Here is a 25,556-nt window from a genome sequence, read left to right as displayed (position 1 = left end):
TTGCTCATCCAGTTAGTCTCAAAGGTGCTATAAGATCTCTGCTTTCTGATTTTCCAGACTAACATTTCTAGGGCTTTGAATTCTAACAGTACATAAGGTTGTACACCCCCCCCCCCCATCCGCATAGCTGAAGAAGTATAGCTGCTGCTTCTTTCACACTTCTTCTAGATACCTCAGTTGATCAGTGAATTTTATCTCAAACTGTCATGCTGGTGATGACAATACCAGAGTGCTAACTGACATTTCTGCTGGTAGGTAGCAAAAAGGATGAGGATTTATTCATTCCATATGACACAGACAGAAGGGAGAGTTTGGCAACCAGGAATTGAAGGAGATGAAGCAACACACCTAAAACTAAACATTTATTTAAAATATAGATCTTTAATAATATCCAGCAAGAATATTTGTCCTGGTTATGGTCTTGGATCTGCTAAACTCTTTTTGGTCCCATTTTCCTCTATCTATATGTCAATGATCTTAATCCAGCCAGGTATAGTGTAAAGAAAATGGGGGTAATGTCTGTTTTCTGAAAAAGGTAGAACCTCTAGAAAATTTTCCAGTACTCTAAATAATGCTATTTGATTTAGCAAATTTGATTTAAATCTCAAATTCAAACACATTTAAAAGTTTTGTAGCATATGAAAATCATTTTATTGGAATATTTTTAACAATGTACAGTAGATATGCCCTTATATTTAACAAAAAATGACTAGTTCTGAAAGAACATAATTTTTTATTAAATTAAAGAGAGCTATGCCTGCTCTGTCTTAATAGCAACCCTTACTTTCACTTTACTCTGATATAACTGTGGTACCTTTACTCACTAAGGTCCAAAATACACTGCAGAAATAATCCAGTTTGAGACTGTGTTTATGCATGATTAACTGCACATGTATGGACAAATATGTGAGTATGCATGTGTAGTGTGGAAAATTTTCCATAGAAAGGTAAAATGTTTCAAAATTTTCTCCCTTGTCTGGAATATGATGACTTTACATCTTTATGGAGCCACTGATATTTTGCTAATTGTAACGACAAAGCTAATTCAGAAAGACTATAGAATTTATATAGGATTTTAAAATACAGGATTTTAGTTCATTAAAATGTTTGTAACATATTCTTCCTACACATTATATCATCTTAACAATATGGAAGCACTGAAAGTTGACTTGCTAACTTTTATGTGCCTGAAGAACTATGAGCACATATAATTTTTTTATGAATAGTCACCTGGGGAAAAAAGAGCTTTTCATCTTGGTTAATATCCAGTTCGGTTATCCAGTCTGACTTTCATTGTAATTATGGATTTTATGAAACAATTCTAAAGTGGAAAATGTTCTGCTGAAAAACATTGACCCTGGTTCATGCACTGATTTTTTTCAGGTTGCTTCTAAATAATGAAGCTGATCCACTCGCCCACAGATACTATATTTATTTAGTCTAACAAAAGACTAAATATCAGATAATGTCAAAGTGTAATAATATTTATTTATAACACTCCTTTCATCAAAGAATGATACACTAGAACATATACAATCAAAAATGAACAATAAAAAACAACACTATAAAATGCTAAAATACTAAAATAATATGCTAAAAACAAAAACAAATAAAACCCTCATCAGTCGCTACCCATCTTGACCACCTTAGGCATGCTCAGCAACTAAATCCAGCAAATCAAGGAGGAAGGTCTTTAACCCTTTACAAAAGCGGGGAAGATCCTTGCAAAGGAAGACTGTTCCACAAATGTGGAGCCAGATCTTGAAAGGCTTGCAGCCTTGACATAGACATACATGTTGGTGGAAGTGCTGATAATCCTTTTTCTGCAGATCTTAAATTTCTAGCTGGTACATATCATGCTAGCAGAGCTGCCAAACACTGGGGGAGGTTAAAGTGCAGGGCCTTAAATACTAGAAACATAATGAACCCTAGCCTGAACTGATAGCAAGTGGAGGGATCTGCAAGCGGAAGAGACGTCATTATTTGGGGGAAATTTAAGACAACCCAGATAGCATTGTTCTGGATTAAAACAAGAGGAGTAAGAGAGCAGGAGGGCAAGCCTGTCAATAGGTTATTACAGTAGTCCAGGTATGAAATAACCAAGGCCTGGGCAAGCAAATGGGCAGTCTCAATAGTCAAAAACCTACAGATGTTCAAAAGATGGAAGTTATATGCCTTAGCAGTTGCCCCAACAAAAGGGCATAGGGACAAACAATCGGACTCCAAAGTTTCTAGCAATGGAGACAGGCCAGTTTGTAACCCTGTAAAAAGAATGAAGGGCATGAAAATGCAACTACAGTCATCCCTCCATATTTGCGAATTTGATATTTGCGGATTTGATTATTCACGGATTTGATTAATATAATAATAATAATAATAATAATAATAATAATAATAATATGTTTTATTTATAGACCGCTATTCCGCGATGATCATAGCGGTGTACAGTAAAATCGTTAATACAATAAAAATACAGTTAAAGGAGGGAGAAGTCTCATCCTTCAGGCAGTCTAAGATGTTGCTGGTCTGCCTGATGGCTCCCTCTGAGGCCGAGATGACAGTTGAGGAGGGAGGGGCCTCTTCCTTCAGGCAGTCCCTGATGTTGTTGGGTCTGCCTGATGGCTCCCTCTGAGGCCGAGATGACAGTTGAGGAGGGAGGGGCCTCTTCCTTCAGACAGTCCCTGATGTTGCTGGTCTGCCTGATGGCTCCCTCTGAGGCCGAGATGACAGTTGAGGAGGGAGGGGCCTCTTCCTTCAGGCAGTCCCTGATGTTGCTGGGTCTGCCTGATGGCTCCCTCTGAGGCCGAGATGACAGTTGAGGAGGGAGGGGCCTCTTCCTTCAGGCAGTCCCTGATGTTGCTGGGTCTGCCTGATGGCTCCCTCTGAGGCCAAGATGACAGTTGAGGAGGGAGGGGCCTCTTCCTTCAGGCAGTCCCTGATGTTGCTGGGTCTGCCTGATGGCTCCCTCTGAGGCCGAGATGACAGTTGAGGAGGGAGGGGCCTCTTCCTTCAGGCAGTCCCTGATGTTGCTGGGTCTGCCTGATGGCTCCCTCTGAGGCCGAGATGACAGTTGAGGAGGGAGGGGCCTCTTCCTTCAGGCAGTCCCTGATGTTGCTGGGTCTGCCTGATGGCTCCCTCTGAGGCCGAGATGACAGTTGAAGAGGGAGGGGCCTCTTCCTTCAGGCAGACCTTGATGTTGCTGGGTCTGCCTGATGGCTCCCTCTGAGGCCGAGATGACAGTTGAAGAGGGAGGGGCCTCTTCCTCCAGGCAGACCTTGATGTTGCTGGGTCTGCCTGATGGCTCCCTCTGAGGCCGAGATGACAGTTGAGGAGGGAGGGGCCTCTTCCTTCAGACAGTCCCTGATGTTGCTGGTCTGCCTGATGGCTCCCTCTGAGGCCGAGATGACAGTTGAGGAGGGAGGGGCCTCTTCCTTCAGGCAGTCCAAGATGTTGCTGGTCTGCCTGATGACTCCCTCTGAGGCCGAGGTGACAGTTGAGGAGGGAGGGGCCTCTTCCTTCAGGCAGTCCAAGATGTTGCTGGGTCTGCCTGATGACTCCCTCTAGGAATGTTCTCTCTAGGAATATCTAAGTCCTCCAGTGCAACTCTGTGGTCAAATTTAACTAAAAGATGCACTGAAAGACCTAGAGATTCCTGGAGAGAATACTATACTAGGTATTTGTAGCTCCTCCAATGCAGTTCTAGGGTCAGTGTCTGTCAGATGTTGACCACAGAGTTGCACTGGAGGACCTAGAGATTTCTAGAGAGGTGTCCTCTCAGGTAAAAACAAGGTGTTTTTGTTATTTCCGGTTTTTCCATATTCACGGGGGTCTTGTGCCTCTAACCCTAGCGAATATGGAGAGACAAGTGTACTTTGCAGGTAGGCTGAAACACCAGGATCTCTGTTTTTATCCAGATTCAGCTTAAGACTGAGTGGCCATCTACAGAGATGGATGTAATTTAAAGTGTAATTTAAAACACCCTCTTGTGGAACATTGGGATAATTTTTCTGGTAACTTTAGTGTCATTTAGATAAATTAATACCGTACTGATTTATATGACACTAATGGGTTCATTTTATGCAGGTGAAGGGGAGGGCTACTTTGCAGTGACCTGTCATTTATTTTCACATCTTTTAGTGACTGAAACATGAGTTTGTGGATATATGTTTCATTCACTCTCGTGTAGACCTTTAATGGATATGACAGATAAATGACACAGTTCTTGTATTTCCTGATAAAGCATGTTTAACCTGCAAATCTGAAACTTGCTAAAATTGGCAAATATTAAAGGTTTAACCTTTATTATCCTTAAAAAATGATCATGTCTCTATCTTACTGGCAAATGTATCTGGTTCCTAAACTTCAGATTGGCTTTAACACTTTAATTTCCTAGGATAACTACTGAATTTTTAAGTACACCAGTCATCTCTGACACATGACTGAAGCATGTTACTTACCTCATGTCATTATTCCTTGGGTGCATAGGGAACAAGAAACTAGGAGACTTAACATGCCTGCAACTCCCAGCCTCCCTAGCCAGAATAGGAAATAGTGATGAATACTTGGATTTGTAGTCCAACTAATAACATCTGGATGGATGCAGTTTATCTCCCTGCTTTATGAACGAAGCAGTACAGTGTATTGTTGGGCTATCTCTGGAGGTCATGGTTCTGTTCTCCATTTGGCCATGGAAACCCACTAGGTGACCTTGGGTGACCCACACACTCTCAGCTCCAAAAGCCCTGTGATTGGTTAGCCTTAGGGTCACCATAAGTCAGAAACAATGTGAAGGCACTTAACAACAACAACAGAAAACTTACCTTTGAGTAAACCATTGCAGGGTTTATACAGTGGGCCCTTCCTATATGCAGGGGATCTGTTTTGGACCCCCCTGCGTATGGGAAAAAACACCTATGCTGGAATTCTATGGATTGCTATGGTAGTGCACTCCTGTGCACAGCGGCGCATGTGCTACTGCGGCACCTGCACCATTTTGTCCACCAGATGGCTAGCCCGCATATGGCGTGGGCAGACTGTAGGTGAACAAATCAGTCTGATTCTGCCCTCTGTCATTTTTATATGTCTCATTTTTGCATTAATGAATATTTTAAAATAAATCTATATTGTATGAAAATTATTAAAATTGTTGAAGTTCCTAAAACAGATAGTTACATTGTGAGGAGCTGGTCCTATGTTTGCCTTTCCCTTCTTCTTTTGGAGGTAATACCTATTGCACATTAGAGTATAAGTGTACAAAATAAATGCCCCCAAGAGGGACAGGATGCCATCATATTTTGGCACTCTCAAAATATCACATTTTGAATTCCAGTACGCAGTGAGATTTCTAGCCACTCAAAGAAGCTATTACTTGTAAAGTAGGTGTAAGATATTACTTACAAAGAAGGTAAAAGTTTACTTAGCTTTTATGTCACATTGCTGGACCAGTAGATAAAACTTTAAAAACTAGGAGAAACACTGCCAAAGTATTTATTGAATTCAGTTAATTTAGAATAGAGTTTTGTTGTCTATTTTCCCATAACCCAGGTGAACATTCAGAAAAGTATATACATGGAAACACATATTCTGAACAGTTGGTGTTAGCTTGTATACGAATATCACTGGGATGTGCATGGAGCCGCTTCAGTAATTAGGAATCTGTATGTCAACATGTAGAAGTATTAGGTATTATGTGTTATTATAATTGCTGTAATATTTTCAAAACACTGGTTATTTTAGTTATTGTTGTCGTGTCTGTGAGAACTTTGTCTAATAGTGCTGTAAGGTTTTTAAAATCCAAGCTAAGCAATGTGTGCTTTTCGGAATAATGACAGGCCAAAACAGAGTGGGTTTTTTTTTAAACTTTGGTTGCCAAAAGGGATGGCTTGCAGTATCAGATCTCACTTGAGTTATTTTTTTTCAAAGAATAATTTAGGTTCTCTGCTTATAATGGTCTTAATAATGTTGAAAGCAGGCAGAGATTAATTTAAGTACTAGTTGTGGTTTGAGACGCAAGTTGGAAAAGACTCAGTATATGAATACAGCCATATAAACCAGCTAGTTTGCTGCTTTTTTGTTTGTTTGTTTTTTGTCACTTGGTTTGAAAATCTGATGAGATGCCAGCTCTTAAATTCTTTTGAATAATGAAAGTGCTTTGGAGACCTGTTTGTCTTATAGTTAATTATTGGTGAAGGTATACAGTTAAAACAGGTCGCTGAATACTGTACTCATGGCTGACATTAGTCTCTCCCCCCATGTACATGAAATATCAGGTGATGTAAGGTGCATATGTTAATAAAGTATTTAGTTTGTAGAACTAAATGGTAGAATATATGTGCCAATGTGAATTTTTAAAAACGTAAAAGCCTGCAGTTTTTTGGTCTTTTCTTGTTGATGTTGTTCTTTTGTATGTGGTGTTCTGCTAGTTGTCTTGCTACTAGTGTAAAGTGTAGGATAGAAATACCCCCACTGAAACAAATACTACCATATACACTTGGGTACGAGTCCACCTCATATATAAGTCGAGAGAAGGTTTTAGGGCCAAAATCATGGATTTTGATATGACCTGTGGATAAGTCAAGGGTAAAACGTAGGGGAGGAGAAGGTTTTAACATCGGATTGAGAAGGAAGGAACTGAAGGGAAATGGGGTGTTTGGTGGTCAGAGGAAATCCAGAGGAGGTGGAGGATGGGAAGAGGAGGTTTTAACATTGGATTGGGAAGTGAAGAAAGTGGAGGGAAATAGGGTGTTTGGTGGTCAGAGAGATCTGCAGGAGGAGGATGGGGAGAGAAGGTTCTAACATTGGATTAAGAAGGGAATCACCAAACACATACACACACCTGCATCGGCAGCTTTTTTTAGAAAGCAATGCTGAGACAGGGAGATTGGGGCATTGGGGCTGGGTTTTTTTTAGGTCTTTAGGACCTTTCTCAGTAAATTACTGTACTGACACAAATATAAGTTGACCTCAGATTTAAGGGTCAGTTTTTGGGCATAATTTTTTGACTTATAGTCAAGTATATACGATAGTCCTAAATATCACAACTTCAATTTCCAGTATTTCTGCTTGTGTGATAACTATCCATTTATAGTCACTTGATTTTCAGAAGTTTTACACTGATTGGACTCTGCTTATTTCAGATTAGCTGTAAATCTACATACTTTTAAATATCACCAGCACGTTCTCCAGTTTGATTACCCACCATAATACTCAAAAGTTTCCCCCTCTTTCTATGCTTTGATTGGAGATAACTATCATTATATGAAAAAACATGCTGTTTCTACAAACAGATTCATTCTGATTCTCACCTTAATTCCTTTTCCCCCCAGGTATTGCTTCTATGACCGTTCCAGTATACATTGCAGAAGTTGCTCCACCCCACTTAAGAGGCAGATTAGTAACTATAAATACACTCTTCATCACAGGAGGACAGTTCTTTGCAAGTGTTGTAGATGGAGCCTTCAGTTATCTTCCAAAAGATGGATGGAGGTTGGTGCAATAATTCTCTCTTTTATTTAATACATATGCACACATATAAATGACATTATTTGCAGGATTATTTGTATTCGTAAGTGTGAAATTCTAGTGTTCCCTTTGAACAATCGTAAAAAGGAAGAAAGCTACCAAGGGTGGTGCAGTCCTCCATGACAGTGGTTATATTTTAAAATTCAGTGTGCAAAAGGTCTATGTATACACTTGTAAATTGGTTATTTCGCTTTACATTCTTGAAAATTTTCTCCCCCCCCCCCCCCCATTTCCACTGGCTCTGAAACTTGTCAATAAACAATTGGTAGAGAAGTCCCAACTAAAATATGAATGGACTGAGCCAAGTAGATAATAAAATCTCTTGGGTGTTCTGCATGTAAATAGAGAAGGACCTGTAAGAGGTGCTGCCATTATGTGTGGTCTCCTTTCTGTGCACTTAAATCTAGTTAAAGTCTTCTGTTAGTGACAATAACTGTTTTAACTCTTGAAAGACCTTTTAAAAACTAATTTGGAGTATGTTACCTAGTATATGTGATCCAAAAAAACATGTATTTTTGAATGGCTGTTTCTGTGCACACAAATTTCATTAAATTCCTTCATGCTTTTTTTTTTTTAAGTTGGCATCATTTGGGTCTTTTGGTGAAGAGGACTGTTTGCGCTCTGAGGACAATTTGTCTTATGTTTAGGGATGCAAAGATATTTCATTAGACTTGACAGTTTCAATGGAAGTATAGTTGGCCCTTCATATCTGTGGGGGTCCATTCTGGGTACCCCCTGGATGCCAAAAATGTTGGGACCTCAAGACCTGTGGTTTTTAATGATGCTGCGCCATACATGTGGCTGTGCTGCCATGGCTGTATGCACCCACTGTCACTAGGGACAGTGGGACGGGGGCATCCACGGATGCTAAAATCTCTGGATGGCAAGCCTGTTACAATATTTGTGAGGCTGCTGGGGCATTCCTCAAAATACAGTGAATGTAAAACAATTAGTTGTAGTGCTTTCAAGTTTTCAACTTAAGACAGCCCTAAGGCAAACTTGTCATGGGTTTTTCATGGCAAAATTTCTTCAGAGGGGTTTGCCTTTGCCATCCTCTGAGGCAGAGAGTGTAACTTGCCCAGGTGAGTTTCCATGGCTGAGCAGGGATTTGAACCCTGATCTCCAGATTTACACCCAATGCTCAAACCACTATATCATGCTGACTCTCTTTTAAAACAATACATCTATTTAAAATGCAAACTAAATGCACAGAAATATGCTTCAGTTAATGAGGGAGATCACCTAAATTAGTTAAATTGCATGCACAAATGTGCAAATTAGGAAAAATTTCTGAACAAGAGTTTGAGTGAATTTCAGTGTCAGACAAATACAGAGAATTTCACTACCTGTTACAAAAAAATGGGGGAAATACAGATGTGGCTTGCACAAACCCAAGTGAGATATTTTCACATCTGTATTTACATGATATAGCAGAAGTCCAAATGAAAAGCATAACAACCTTCCCGTTAGAAATCCTTGGTTTTTGCAGCATTTTTACCTTTTAATAGATAATCTGAAATCCCTAATGTCATGATGAGACTCACCCACCCAACGACTTTCACAAATAGCAGTCCAATGGGTCTTTTTGATCCCACCGCTGCCACCAATTATGTGAAGGTGATGGCCACTATCCCACCAATTCTTCACTGCAAGGCTCGAACCAGGGACTCTCTTAAGTGTCTCCTGCACTATAACTCTCTTTAGATGCCAGAACTCTGGGTTTCAAATCCCCCCCCCCCCCAGCTTGATACTAACTATTCTTTGACACCAACTTTACTCTATCTAATGTGTCCCAAACCTATAAGACTTTTCTTAATGTTGGTAGTGTTTTTAATGTGTTTCTGAAATCACTTCAGACAGCTGCTTGTTGAAACAAAGTAATAAATTTATTTAGAAGTCAAGCTGAATACAGTATCTCTTTCAGCGGATGGTGTTCACAATGGATAGGGTGCATAAATACTGTATATACTCAACTATAAGTTTACCTTGTATATAAGTTGAGGTCAACTTTTAGGGCTAAAATTATGGATTTTGGTATGATCCGTCCCTAAGTTGAGGATTAGACGTCAGGAGGGAGCCCAGCTGGGGACAGGCTGCAGGGCGATCAGCTGCCTTTCCCAACCTCTCTCCGCTGGACTTTCTCCTGAGGAGAAAGTCTAGTTAGCGAGATGTTGCAGGGCAATTAATCGTCCTTCCTAGCCTCTCCCCGGCTGGGCTTTCTCCCAGGGAGGAAGTCTAGTTTTAGGGAAAGGCAGCAACCAACCACTCTTACAGACTGAGTTCTCACAGATCCTTTATTAAACTTTTGTATCTTATAACCCTTCTCATTACCTGTGACTCCACTAGTCACCAAACACTATGTCTCCCACAAGACACTATAACAATATAATTCAGGACACTCTTTGTCCTTTTCCTGGTACCTAAAACCCTTCCTAGCTGTTCCTCAATGGCTCTTCACCCCTCAGGGCACAATGAACACCAATCCCTTTCAAAATTGCCTTTTCTGCTTATATACTCACTCCTGAGAGCAGCCCTCACCTTTTCTTGGCTTCGCTCCCATTGTTTAGTGCCCAGGTTCTAATCTGCCTGTTGTCTCCATACCTAAGATGTCTTCTAAAGGGGAAAACTGTATCGTGAATTCCATCATGCATGATAGTGTTTCAATAATAAGAAAATCTTAAATACTTTGAATAGTAATTACAATTCATTGAACAGCAAGTTGTGATTGAGCTGTTGTGGTCTTTTTCCTTTTTTAAGACTAAGACAAATTAGTATGCTGAAGTGCCTTTCTTTCTTTTGCTTTTTTGTGACAGTCCCAGAGTTATGGTTGCAGAGAGAACCAAACTTTGGTGGTATTTTATTTTCTAGCCTTTAATGATTTCACTAGTGTGTGTGGGAGAACAGGAAGTGTGGATTTCATTAAATCTCTTTCCCATAATTCAAAGAAATATGCCTATGAATATACCTACAGTTTCTTGTTTTAGCTGTGAGCAACATACAGTAAGTCCTCAAACCAACTGGACAAGGCTGGCATCTACACTTGCTGAGGGTTGATGGCATTTGAATGATCTAAAATCAGTCTGGATCACAATATTTTTATTTTGGATCAATTTGGGTTTGCCTTATCTGTGAAAGTAATAAACTTGTAAAAAGTATGTCTGCAGGAATATTTGAAAATGTTTTCAAGATTTCCTGGAATTCACTGATATAGCAATCTCCATTATTTGGAGAGAAAACACAGCATATTCAGAAAGTGGCTAATACTTTAAACCATTGCTGTTGTCTATGAAAAGAATTTTGATAAATCTGCATTAAAGAGAAACTTTTGTTGGCTTCCTTCCCTAGGTATATGCTGGGCCTCTCAGCAATTCCAGCTGTAATACAGTTTCTTGGCTTCCTTTTTCTTCCTGAAAGTCCCCGCTGGCTTATTCAGAAAGGGCAGACTCAAAAGGCACGTCGAATTCTGTCTCGGATGCGGGGAAATCAGACAATAGATGAAGAATATGATAGTATCAAGAACAATATAGAGGAGGAAGAAAAAGAAGTTGGTGCAGGTAGTCTATGAGTTTTTATTGCTTTATTTGCATATTTATTGTAAATGGCTGTTCCTTTGTAGCAGCATTTTAACAAAATGCTTTATCATATATTAAATTGAAAAGTAGATGTCCAAGGTGCATCTTAAAAGAGCTATCTCCGTCTTCTGCGTGTCTGCTTACAAGTAAAACTATAAAATCCAGAAGAGAAGGATCTTGGACATTGGAAACTACCTCAAAAGGATCACAAATAGCAGAAATAGTACTGAAAAGATTATAAGGTTGTTTTTTTAAAATAATAATTTGTGGTTTTGTTAGATGCCCTAATTATAAGTAAAATGATCACTCTTTTAATTTTGGACAGAACACTTGACATATCTGTATCTTGCTTTCCAAACAATCCAATTAAGTAGTTTTATCCCTTCTACTGCCCCCTTCTGTAAGCACTACACCACTCTTCTGGCTGTGTAATCTGGAAGCATAGTTTGATTGGTTAATATTACACTCCTAGTACTGGTAATTGAAAAGACTCGCTTCAGAGTGTTTGTTACAGCAGAGTATAACACACACACACACACACACACACACGATAATACTGATACCAAAAAACAGAAATTTGCATTGAAGTAGTTTAACAAATAAAAAGGTGTTATTTCAGGGCTTTCAGCTTTTTTTTTAATCCCTTTGGTCATAAAATGCAATAACAATTTGCAGTTGAACTGGGTCTGTAAGTAGTTTAATATATTTTCATAGCTGATCATGAAAATACTTTCCAACAGATGGAGTTCAAACATGTGGTTTTAGTATTTTAAAAAGTTAAGGGTATAGGTAAACCTGCAGATCATAAGTTTTATCTAAGATTTTTGTGCTTTGTCACTGTTGGAATCATATTAACTTTTCGACTGTTGTGATATGCTTTCTAGGTTCTGCTGAGCATTTGCTTGGATAAAATGATTTGTTCAATTAACATAGAATATAACAAAAGGCAAAAACATCCTGAACACTAAATTCTGTCTCCCAAACCAGTCTCATTTTCCATTTTGTTAGTTTAGGAATTCTCCCATGGCATAAGGCTACCAAATATATTATGGTGGAAATAGTTCTCTTGTCAAAATACCGGTGTTTTCATATGCCTTATTTCCCATTCTACCAGTCTTTCTAGAACAGGATAGGCAACATTTTTGCTCATGAGTGGCATGTGACAATGAGCAATGGGTCTAGGTGTTTAGCACATGGCAAGGGCCAGCTATGGGGTGGGGCTGTAGGTTCTGTTCTCCTCCCCATCACATACACACAAATGCAAACATCCTCTGCCAGACCCTCACACAGCCATCTCCCCACTTACCTCCCCTTCATAGGAGGGCCTTCATCAGGGAACTTTAATGAAGTCTGTCCATGGGCAGGGTAACCTTTCCTCTTCATTCTACAAGATAAGTGATGCTGTGGTTGTTAAAGCATTCCATAGTTTTTCTCATAGGAATATGTCTGAAGCTTAGCAGAATTACAGCTTCAGCTGTTTGTTTATCCTTCTTTCACTTAGCTGTGTAGTTGCCAGAGGTGGGAGAGATGCTTTCTGTCAATGGTTGCTTGTCCATAAGCCAAAGGGTAGTGTTCTGTTATGGAAGTGGCTGTAGTTTCAGGCCCTTCCAAGAGTTCATTTGATGCTGAACACATTACTGCTCTAAGATAAGCTTTATTTATAGTAAATATTGAAACAGATGGTATATAGCAGAGAAACTTTGCAGGCCTTTTGCTGATGGAATCTAGCATCACAGCCGTCACAGCCAATGATAGAACTAGAGATGGGAAGGCCTGGGAAAAAACTAGAGAAATTCAGAAGAAGAAAAACCCATCCCCCTGTTTTTTTCCTGAAACCTGTCTTGCTCAACTCTACTGAGGGTAGCACAGCAGGAGAATATGCCAAGGAGTAGTCCAGAGTCCAGTCCAAGCCTTTTTTGTTTTATTCCGAAAAATTGAAAAAATTGAAAAAAGGAAGAAAATCAATTATGGAATATTTTATTTAAGCATGATGAACAATATCTTTAAAACAAGGTGCTCATATATTCTTGAAATCATTTCTAAAAACTATGTACAGTATCAGATTATTCTAATTCTGTGCACTAAGTGAGGAGAAGCACTGAGTGCATTTCTGTGCACTGCGTGAAGACAAACCTAGGGGATTATTAGACGAGGCATTTACCACGCTGGAATTGTTGTCCAAACGCTTCAGAAGCGCAGAGGTTGGATAGCCGGTTGCACTTCTGAAGTGTCACTGAAGCATATCCCGCTCTTCTCCTATTGACGAATAGGAGCAAGATGCATTTCTTTCTGTAGGGGTAACTGCTATTGTCACAAGAGAAGAAAACTATCTGTTTGGTTCTGCCAAACACATCCCTCCTGCAACATGGTTGCAAGGTCTTTGCACAATGCAGCCTCTGACTCCTCTTACCTTTTTCAGATTCCTGCATCTTCCGCAGTATATGAAAGAATCTGGTCTATGTTTGGGAGCACTGACACTAAATCAAGAAATAAAATAACAGATGAAAGGGTAGAGAAACTTATTTCAATCTGGGCATACCTTTGGTTTTCAGAAATCCATGATAACTGTGATGATAACAAACATAATGAAGCAGAGAGAGAAACTGATACTGATAACTATAGCTCAGAAAACAAGTCTGATTAAATTTCATGCCTATTCATTAAATCTTAGTCCCTCCTCCCTTCCTCACACACAGCCTTCTCAGTTATTTTTATGGGCATGGGTACTTTCTGTCTATTTGATACTGTGGAGAGGCAATATAAATATTTTTGTTACTAATGTTGATTTCTTCTGTGTTTTTTCCCTGCTCCACATTAACTAGCAAAACCAAACTTCAGGAGATTATTACTCCATTTGTTACAAATAAAAAAACCCATCTGTTTGAATACACTGTATTTTAATATGCCAATTGTGATAATTTTTATGACAAATTCAGTTGTACATATTCATATTTTACATTCCTATAGCAGTGGTCCCCAAAACAAAAGCAGTGGTCCCCAGAATCCCAGACTATTGGCTAACGTGGATGAGGCTTCTGGGAGCTGAAGTCCAAAATCTCTCAAAGAGCACAATTTGGGGACCACTATCCTAAAGTAACAGAGTGACTTTCAATCTGTAAAAAGTGCCAATGCTGCATTTTTCCAGTTTTTCTGAAAATTTCATTTTTTTCTGAAAAAACTGGGAAAAACTCTAGTCCCCCCCCTCCCATGGCTTCAAAATTTCCAGAAATTTTACATCTCTAGGTAGAACTGGGCACTTAAACAACTAATTCTGTACAGCATATCCCTAACTGACAATCCAGTTCCCCATGGCTGGCTAAATAAGAAGCCCCTGGGCTGGTGTGCACCCCAGGACCCTAGTGGGGCCAATGGAAGATGAACTCATAAGGATTATATAGTGCAGAAGGGGAAAAAATCAACACAAGAAAGACTGATCTCCTCCTCCCATATCTATGAGAACTGTGCAAGCAGGTTAATAACAGAGGGATTTCATTCCTTCAGTCTGTTCCTAGCCTTCATATTTCCCCCCGAACTCATACTGGCAAGCTAATGCAAAGGAAAATGTACTGTATCTGACAATGTTACTACTATAAATTAACCTCATCTGTATATATGCACAGCTGCTAACATTTAGCCATAATGCAAACAAGAACTCCAAAATCCATTTGCCTAGTGACAGTTTGGCCTCTAACTCACTACACTCAGATCCCTGCAGACAAGAATTCCCAACAGGAGGCTCAAACAGAACACCTCACTTTGCTTCATTTGTAAGATTTTAATGGTGCCTTTATTACATGATTCATAGGAAGTATAAATGAAATGTATAAATAAAGCTTAGCTTACATTTTGCCCCACCCCTGTTGTTCCAACCTACACAGCATACTTTGTATCTCTCTTTTGGAGTTTCCCCCCCAATTAACGAATATGGAACTCTTATACTCAATTCCATATTTTAATTTAATGGAATTATATTAGAATTGCTAATAAGGTTTAAGGGTTCAGTTAGTTTGACAGGGGAGAGTGTGATTATCATTACAGTTGACCAATGGCATTTACAAGGGGTTAGGGGCAAAAGACTCCTGTGAAAGTCAACATTCACGAATAAAGCAAGGGAGTGTGTGAAAGCAGAGTGCGCGGGAGTGCCCCTATCTCCCTCCCGAAGCCTCAAACAACTCTAGCAAGCTCTCTGAGGTGCTGGAAAGGCAGGAGAGCATGCATTCAGGGCTCCCTCCTTCCCTTCTAAGGCTTCAGGGAGCTCCAGAGAGCTCTCTGAAGCCTTGGAATGGCAGGAAGGAGGACACATTTGCTTTCCCCAAACCCCTTCCTAAAGTAAGAAAGCTGTCTTTCCCCAGGCAACTCCCTATCCTGGAAAAGAGTGGGGGTTTATTCCCCCCCAAACTCCTTCCCAAGGCAAAGGAGCTGCTTGGGAAAAGGGGCAGCTCTCCATCCTGGAAAAGGGTGGGAGATTGTTTTCCCCAAACCCCTTCCCAAGGTAGAGAGCTGCCTGGGGAAAGTGGCAGCTCTGTGTTCTGAAAAAAGGGCACACATCCTTCCCAACTGCTCCCTCCTGGGCTTTTTCACTCCCCAGGGGAATGGAGGAGGAGTGCGTACATGCGTTCAAGCGAGCGAGGCAGCCTTGACCTTGTGAATAATCGAAACCTCGAGTGTCAAAGCCAGAATGACAAGGGGTGTCTGTATTATCATCATTATTTACAGACTTGAGCATTTAAATAGATTTAATATCCATTAAAAATAAACTTATTTGAAGCTGCTGTATTGCATAGCAAATATTTCATGTCTTGCATAGCAGGTATTTCATATGTAAATTGTGTGATGATTGATTTTGGCCAATGGATAAAAGCTATATCATTTGAGCAAAATGATATCCTCTGCTATTACAGAACAACTAAGCAGTTAAAAATAAAAATGAATTATAGGATTTTTCTTAATAAGGAATAAATCTCACTTTTATTTATTGAATGTGAAATGTCTACAAAGAAAGGTTGATGTAGAAGTGATATATTATGGCTGATCTTTGCTGTTTAGTACCTAAATGTGTTGGTTCAGCATTCCAGTTTTAGTTTTTAATTAGTCACACCTAATTCTACACCAACTTATCAGGAGTAACTTCTTACTGCTTATTAACTTCTATAGTCATCAACTCCAATATTAGTGCACTAATTAGTGACCTTTCAGGCTGCTGCTTGTTTTTGTTAGCAAAGGATTTTGGTGTGCTGGGTTCCCAGGAATGATGCCAAGATATAAACGTTGGTTTATAGTTCTGCACTTGTGACAGATGATATTGGAGTTTTGTTGTTGTTGTTAACTGTTCTCTAGTCAACCTTGACCCTGTGCCTGAGACATCTCCAAGACCCTCTATCCTCCATCTCTCTGCTCAGGTCGTATAGGCCCAGGCCTATACCCTCTTTGATTGACTCTAACCATTTAGCATGTGATCTTCCTCTCTTTCACCTGCTTTCCACTTTTGCTGGCATAATTGCCTTTTCTAATGAGTCTTTCCTACTCATAGTGTGTCCAGACTATGACAAACTCAGTTCAGTCATCTTTAGGACAGTTCATGCTTGATCTGTTCAAAGACCCATTTGTTTGTCTTTTTGGCTGTTCATGGTATCCTCAGCACTCTCCAGCACCACATCTCACATGAGTTGATTTTCTTTCTTTCTGCTCTCTTTACTGTCCAGCTCTCACATCTGTACGTGGTGATGGGGGATACAATGGTTTGGACAATCATAACTTTAGTAGTTGGTGGTATGTCTTTGCGTTTTAGGATCTTGGCTAGTTTTTCATAGCTGCCTTTCCCAGTTCTAGTCTTCTAATTTCTTGACTGCAGTCTCCACTTTGATCAGTGGTTGATCCAAGGTATGGAAATTCCTTGACTATTTCTGTTTTATTATCTGTCAATAATAAAAAACATCCATCTTCACTGTATTAGAAATTATTGGTGCTACCTGCCCCTTTTCTTTTTTTACACTAATGCCATAAATGACAGTTTAAAATCGCCCAAACCTACTTAAGGTTTAAAGTGATTCCACCATAAACTAGCTCTTTGCTATTCTCTGTTTTTCTTTCAAGATTCTGTCAGTACTGTTACCTGTTTAGATCAGGAGTAGGAAATCTATGGCCCTTCTAATGTTATTGGAATCTGTTTCCATCAGTGTCAACCAAAATGGCCAGTGGTCAGAGATGACCAATTTAGTTCTGATTGAGAAAGCATGGTTCATGTCAGCATCCCAGCAACTGACTGGTGGGAAGGAGGACTGAAAGAGAGTAATGTGTGACAACTGTGTACTATAATAAAGGTATTCCATTTTTGTCATTTTGCTGTGTTTTAGGGAAATAGTATGGGGGGCAGAATTCGGAATATTAAGTCTGAAAATTAAGTTGATCATGTTAACTGCTAGAAACTAGGAGATTAATCAATTACTACTAATACTAGCAATTGTGGTTGTTTAACTGGCTAAACTGTATTTAATTAATCCATTACAACTAACACTAGCAATTGTGGTTGTTTAATTGGCTAAACTGCATTTAATTAATCCATTACTACTAACGCTAGCAATTGTGGTTGTTTAATTGGCTAAACTGTATTTAATTAACTCACTGCTTAAAATGTTAGTTTTTGAAGCAGATTAATGGGATTTACAGAGAATGGCATGTAGGCTGTCACCATTGATAGGTTTCTTCAAAAGTTTTTTGTGTGTTTGTTTGTTTGCTTTGTTATTTTAAAGTTGCTTTCTCCTGGCCGTTTTTCCTAGGCAGACTGCATAGCCCAAAATAAAATTGTTGCCTGGGAATGATGGAGCTGACACACACTTGGAAACTGTCAGGTTTCGAAAGTCCTAAAGTTTGAGATCACATCTCACAAGTTCTTCTCAGTGACCTGCTTCTCTGTTCTCTTTATGCCATCTCACCCTCCTCAACACATATACTGTTTACTCACCCTTCAAATGCCTTGTTTGCTAAAGGTTAAAAATTGAATAATGTTAAAAGTAAGAAATTATATGTTTATTTCATGTAGAAGACACTGCTTCACTGCAAGTGCAGCAATACGTGTCTAGCTACAAAGATCAGCCAGTAAAGCAAGGATGGAGTGTTTTTAATCAGAAATGTTTTCAGTGGCTAAGAGAAATATACTTAATAGAGCTAAAGAAATCTTTCAGAGCTTCTGACAAACTGAAGTAGGGATGGCTAGAAAGCAAAATGAAGGCATAAAGGGAGACAGGAAGGGGGGGAGAGAAACAGGAGAAGAGGTTTTTAATTTGTTGCCTGCTTTACTTTATTGAACCCTTTCCTGTATTGTTATATATTATTTATATTTATCTATTTTATTGTTTGTATGTACAGCGCTGTGTAAATCTATATATAAATAAAGCATAATAATAATAATGGAGGAGGAAGGTGTAAGCAATAATAAACACACTAAAGGAATAGAAAGGGATATATAATAATGCACTGTATAGTACACACACACACACACTAGAAGCCACAATAAAATCAGTAGAGGAAAACACTTGAAATAACTTCTACTGTACCTCACTCCAGAGAGACCTCCTCAACATCCATACAGAGATGGATGGGTTTGGGAAACCAGCTGTGAAAGAGTCTTCTGCTAAGTAAATAGGTCATCCCTGGAGTGGAAAGGTGGTGTGGTGGTGATGACCTCCCTGTTTTCTTGCTTCTAGGCAGCAGGCAGATTAGAACAATCCAAGCAATACAGAGGTTGATATATTTCCTCTATTCCTTATTCTCCTGGAGTCCTTCTGTTTTAGTGAATCTAGCAGAAAGAATATCATCCCTCCTCCTAACAAATTCTGTTTCTACCACAGCATTTTAAAAACCATATAGATTTTTAAGAGCAGCTTGTGATATGACACAAAGCTCCGTAGCAAAAATAAATGTGTGTGTTTTTAAAATCTCATAGATTTGCTCAGTCTCTTGGGCTACCTCAAGATCTTGTTTGAATCCCAGCCCATAATTATTTCACCAGGGAAGGATGATGGTTTAACATAAAGCTATCCAGTTATTCATAGACTAAATCTGAAATATTTAACATATTTTCAGGTATTTATATATTTTGGCATTATTGGCAGTTTCATTAAATCATTAAACTATTTATGTGGTTTGATCTCAGTATTGGTAATATTTTGGTTCTTAGAAGGTGACATTGTAATCAGTACTGTACCTGTGGAGAGGGAAGTCAGTATCATAACTCAAACTCTGGGATCTGAAGAATCTGACACAGAGGAGTCAGACTGCCAGGGGCCAAGGAGCTGTAACAGTTGAGGGACCCTCTCTTCAGTAGGACTTGGCAGGTGCCAAGGATGCACTCCCATTCATTGAAGTTTGCTGAAGAGATACGGAGAGACTTTGCAGGTCCCAGCATCTGTTAAACAGGAACACTGAATCATCAGGCACACCTGGTGTCCAGAGGTAGCTATTTATAAATTCCCCAGCAGCTCCCTGGCATCATTGTTGCTTGCAGCCATTCTGTCTCTGCAAACAGCAATGCTCTCAATATTCAAGTGATCTTAGCAAACTGGAGGAGAAGAACACAGCAAGGATGGTTGAAACCAGTAGGAACACCAGTACTGGCAAATGGTCCAAAATTTTGAAAGTCACATGCCTCCTGCTCAGGTTGGGGTGTTGAACGTCCAGGTGGGAAAACCACCTTGTCAGGCAGTCTGCAGGGGAAAGACATCTAGAAGAAGAGGAGGGTGGAGAAGCATTATGCTAGAGCCTGAAATGGTTGATTACCTTCCGTCCCAAGAGCTATAGTGGAACTTACGTGTAAATTGTCTGAAGAGCAAGCTGGCCTCATTAGGCTTCTACCAAGCCTTTAGCTGGGAGGAATTCTTCTGTTTTTGTTGTGAATGGAGGAGTGGGGAGAGGAAGTCTGTGAAGTAATGAGGCCTTGTGAAAGAAATGTTTCTGTAACAGCAATATGTCTGGCACTGCTGTGGTTTATCTGGGATGGAGACAGGGGCCTGGGGCAACAAGTCCCATAGGTGGGATCCTGCCCCTTCTCACAGTATCCAGGGAATTATGTTTTTCTTACAGTGGCTTTTGTACCAGTCACAGACAAGCTCTTGATATTCATTCACATGAGGCTATATCAAAAGACCTTTGCCATATTTCCAGGCATATGTGTTGATTTTGTGGGAAGGTATTTAGGGCAAAGTTGAGTGACATCTATTATTTAACATGTGGTTCTTGTCTCCTGAAAAATAAATCTTGGTACTATGTGCCTGATCTTCCAATCTGCAAAGTTATATTAGCCGTGCTGTTTAAACAGTGATATAGGGGTCAGACAAGGCTGCATCTAATCACCCTAGTGTTTCACTTAGATGTAGAACATAATTGTAAGAAAAGTAGACTTGGACACAGAAGGACGAGGAGTGAAAATAGGAAGAAAGAATATCAACAATCTAAGATATGCAGACCACACCATGATATTAGCAGAAAGCCTAAAAGACCTGGAACAACTACTAAGGAAGAAAGTACAAAGGCAGGCTTACTATTGAGCATAAAGAAAACAAAAATAATGACCACAGAGAATCTAGACAAATTCAATCTAGATAAAGAAGAAATAGAAGTAGTAAGAGTGTTCTCATACCTGGAATCAAACATTGATAGAAATGGGGACTGCAGCCAGGAAATCAGAAGAAGATTAAGAATGGGGAGGGCTGCTGTGAAAGAACTGGCAAAGATCCTTAAAATGCAAAGATATACAACTGAACCTAAAAGTTAGAATTATACAAGCCATGGTTTCCCCTATTACCATAGATGGATGTGAGAGCTGGACAATTAAGAAAGAAGATAGGAAGGAAATCAATTCATTTGATATGTGGTTCTGGAGAAGAGTGCTGAGGACCCCACGGACAGCCAAAAAGACAAACAAATGGGTCCTAGAGCAGATCAAGCCAGAAATCTCCCTGGAAGCCAAGATGACCAAACTGAGGCAGTTGTACTTTGGACACATCATGAGAAGGCACGACTATTGGAAAAAACAATGCCAGGAAAGGTGGAGGGAAGTAGAAAGAGAGGGAGGCTGCATACTACATGGATGGACTCTTATCAAGGTGGTCATGGGTATGAGTTTACAGGAATTGAGCAGAGCAGTGGAAGACAGGGAGCCTTGGAGATGTCTCATCCACAGTGTAACCATAGGTCGAAATTGACTGAAAGGCAGTTAACAACAAACAATTTATAGCTTTTCAAATAAAGTAAGTATTCATTTATTTTGCATTTATTTAAAGCATGTATCTATTGCCCCTCTACTCAGCAGAGCCCTGTAAAACTGATAAAAACATTTAAAATACGAACACACAAATTAAAACATTTAATAACAGATTAAGTCAACAACAATAATTTTAAAAGCACACCGTTAAAAACAGCCAATGTAACTTCCTTTATTTTAAGAACTGAAGGTCATGCAAAACAACACAGTCTTAGCTACCTAGTAGAAATTCAAAGTTATTGAGTCATCAGGAAGGAGACCCAAAGTCAGAGAGCTGCTACAGAGAAAGCCCCGTCACATATACCCACACATGACACCAGCCTGGAGGGAGAGAAAAGACAGTCCCTACCCTCAAGAAGAAGAGCCCTCCCTCCATGTCATCTGACACCATTCGGCCTGGAGGGAGAGAAAAGACAGGCCCAGTGCTATCGGGCCTACCCTCAAGAAGAAGCAGAGACCTCCCTCCAGTCCATCTGCCTTGGTCCAGGCCTCAGAGGGAGAGAAGAACTGCTGGACCTGGTCCCCTTCCCCACTACCATTCCCTTCTCCTTTTGTGTTGTGACTTTTTAGATTGTAAGCTTGAGGGCAGGGAACCGTTTTATTTAAAAGATTGTATGTACAGCGCTGTGTAAATTTACAGCACTATATAAATAAAGCTTAATAATAATAATAATAATAATATTTTGGGCAGATACATATAGGAGGAGATAGTCTTTCATATATCCTTGCCCAAAGCTATTTAGGATTTTGTAGATTAAAACAGTTCATTGTGAATTGAGCTTAGAAGTAGATTGAAAGGTAATGCTGTTTTTGCAAGACTGGATACACTGCCATATTTTTGCACTAGCTGTAGCTTCTAAACACTTATCAATGGCAGCCCACATTAAAGTAGCCTAATCAGGAGGCAGCCAAAGCATTTACCACTGTAGCCAATAGCAAATCTAAACCCTTATGATGAAAACAGGGGGAAATCAGTGCCACTTCTGAAGCCACCTCTGCCAACTCAGGCAGGTAGACAGTTGGCCATCAGCGTGAATGATAACGCAAACAAAATCTGTGTTTTGTCTTATTGCCCTTTTACTAGGTATACACACTCACTTTAGAGCTTGCTAGATAGGGTATCCCAATAAGAATCATGATAGATCACTGCAACTTTGTGAGTATTTTATTTATTAATTTTTATTTATTTATTGCATTTATTCACAGCTTTTCTCCTGGGATGAGATTTAAGGCAGCTACTGTTGCACCTTCAAATTTCTTCTTTTGTTTTCAGAAGCTTGTTTGATCATTTTTTAATATTTACTTTTGTTAAAGCATTGGGCTACAATGAGTGCAGCATTAGTGGAGGAAAATAGTGGCTTTATAAAATTCTCTCTCTCTCTCTCTCTCTCTCTCTCACACACACACACATACCCCTGTGCTATTTTCCAGAGCTATTTTTTCTTGTGGTCATTGGTGATGGTTCCACCTGTGCAACCAGAAACTATGTTGACTCTCCACCCTTTCCATGTGTAGTACAGAACTAGAGTCTAAATCCAATTGCTAGTCTCAACTAGAGTAAACCCATTCAACCAATGAGAGTTACATAAATGTGCCATTCAGTAATTGATTCAGTGTGTCTGCTGTAATTGGGACTAGAAATTGGATTTAGACCATAGTCTGTCAATTGCACTGACAGAATAGTACCACTTGATACTGGCCACTGTGTGCATGAGTGTCCCAAGTGTTCTTAGTCCTCAGATTTCATGATTTCTGAAAAGTGCTTGGATAAAGGTATTATAACTCGAATATGATTTGAATATTTCAGCTGCCTGGAATGCACCAAAATTCAGTTAGCTTTACCACATTCATTCATTCTCATTACTGCTTTAATATTTTAGCTGTCAACTGAAAACACTATATTAAACAAGAGTTTGGTACCCATGCTTAGTGGGATGTGTTTGTCAGTAAACTTCAGAAATTGTTCATAAGATTTCCCTCCCTTTATCATACATAAAACCAGGTGGGAGTAGGAAGTGCATGAGCCTTTAGGGCTCTCTTTATGCCACTATAGACGGGTGGAGATGGAGCAGTGCCTGAGCGGGCATAAAATACTCTTTGGGGAGTTGTCAATTTCTGTAAAGCTGCAGCTGGTAATTACACTTCTTTTTATGTCTTGCTTAAGCTAGTGAACACTGTGTGACTCCTAACTTTATTTGAATATGCAGTAGCCTGGAATATGAAGATTATCAGCAATATGTTCAATAATTACTTTCATCGGAAAACGGTGGCTTTTGAATAGTGTAAGCAAAGCATAAGTTCTGTTGTGTTTGGGGGATATATATATATATATATATATATATATTGCAACTTAGATGATTATGACTGAATTAGATTATGCTTTCCTATTAGCAGTTTTTCACATGAGCCCAGACTTTATTTCTAAGAAAAATGTATTTTGAGTGTAAACTTTAGTTAAAATCAAATTAGTTGTACTGGCAATAATAGTAAATCACTTCAAAAAATTCCTGAATAGAAGGCATTCATTCATATTTCATTTTAGAAGTACTGCCCTATGTGGTATTCAGCTTCTGTTGCTATGGAAGTGGAGCTCTGCTTTCCCTGAAGTCTTGTAGCTTCTAGCTCTGGTAGACAGAGAGCAAGTGAAAGGATATTTAAATACACCTACAGTCTTGAAAAAGAGTACAAAACATCTGTGTTGAAATAATTTCAACAGTACCTTCTTTGCAGATACATGAGCTGTCAAAAAGTTTTAAAAGTTGATTTGTTCACAGTTTGCCATTTTAAAAAAATAAAGATGGCTTATAGCAAAATAAAGATTTTTGGGAGATAGCATTGCCAGATGTATTTTAGGCTTTATTTATTCTCCTGGATAAACAGACATAAATACTAAATGTGGATATAATAGTAATTATGCACCCTAGCATGACAAAGGGCAATTTACATGTGCATGGATGCTCATTTTAATAACTGCATCATTTAATAAGTGACCATTTAAGAATGGATCATCAGAGACAGAACACTGTAGGCGAAATTTATTTATCTTGTCTCATCTCAAGGGCAATGTTTTTCAATGGAGTTGAGTCAGGTTCAGCTGTCAATCATCAACTGTAGAGTAATTATATGAACAGATCATGTGGAAGGATGAACAGAAGGTAGACCAGGATCTCCTGCTAGTTGTATGATTTGGAATAGATCCCAAGTAGCATCAAAACGATTATTGAAATGTGGAATAATAATAATAATAATAATAATAATAATAATTGGGGGGGAGACTTGGCTAAACAAGGAATTGATGTTTTTGTGTGTGGGAGGGCTGTGATTTTTGCTTAATTCTGGTATTGGAACAAATCCTTGTGCTTAGTAGCTGCTGAGAGGAACCATATTTTTTAATGCTATGAGCATGTATCTTAGATCATAAGGGTGTAGCAAGAGATAAAATTTCAACCCTGAGTAGATCCTACACATCTGTCTTCACTTGTCTTGGTTGTATAGATGGAATAGAGGGATTGTACAGAAAAGGGTTATGTTTGGCTAAACATTACAGGAGCTCTGAACTGTGGGTCAGTTACTTGTGAAATTTGCTGCCATGGTGGAGCCACTTAAAATGCTCCTAAATTGTGCTTTTGCCATATGATCAGGCAAGGCACAACCATCTCTGTTGCAGCAAGACACTACCACCATATTCATGAGGAAATGATTTTAAAAGCTTATTAAAATATGAACAGCTTCACCTTGGAAGATCCTGCAAGATATTGAGGCACCTTGGATGTTTCCCCCTCCCCTGGTGTGCCCAACAGAAACCTTCAGATTTTTAGATTAATTATAGTTTAATATGTCATCTCAAATGTTTACTTCCACTAATCTTAAATATAGTTAATTGAAATAACTGAGAGGTTTGTCATTTCAGATGGTGGTCTGAAGTTGGCTTCACAGAATTAACCATATATAGTTAGGGTAGGTTTTGTATGTTACTTGCAGTGAATCTGAAACAAAAGCAAAGGCTGCTGAATTCCTTCTTGTAGTGATGCTGGAGGAAGAGAGAAAAACATATGAACCTGAGGTTCACCGCAGTTCACACTTGTTACACTAAACCAGAAGAGAAGTCTACTTGGTGTAGTGGTTTGAGTGTTGGACTATGCCTTTGGAGATCAGGGTTCGATTCCCAGTTCAGCCATACAATTGTCTGGGTGACTTTGGGCAAG

General features: G+C 39.3%; 1 protein-coding gene across 1 annotated transcript in view; it reads left to right on the top strand.

Annotated features, from left to right (window-relative positions):
* Window positions 1-25,556, top strand: part of SLC2A13 (solute carrier family 2 member 13) — a 143,492-nt gene that overhangs the window by 18,629 nt on the left and 99,307 nt on the right. The window contains exons 2-3 of the mRNA XM_089524497.1: window positions 7,326-7,485; window positions 10,867-11,075. Of these exons, the coding sequence (XP_089380623.1) occupies window positions 7,326-7,485; window positions 10,867-11,075 (369 nt within the window). The remainder of the gene's footprint in view (window positions 1-7,325; window positions 7,486-10,866; window positions 11,076-25,556) is intronic.

The sequence above is a fragment of the Sceloporus occidentalis genome, unplaced genomic scaffold (genome assembly GCF_023333645.1).
Source record: "Sceloporus occidentalis isolate IW3139 unplaced genomic scaffold, rSceOcc1.0.p SCAF_5, whole genome shotgun sequence".
Lineage (NCBI taxonomy): Eukaryota > Metazoa > Chordata > Lepidosauria > Squamata > Phrynosomatidae > Sceloporus > Sceloporus occidentalis.
The sequence above is the reverse complement of the archived record's forward strand: the minus strand, read 5'-3'. Positions and strand labels throughout refer to the sequence as shown.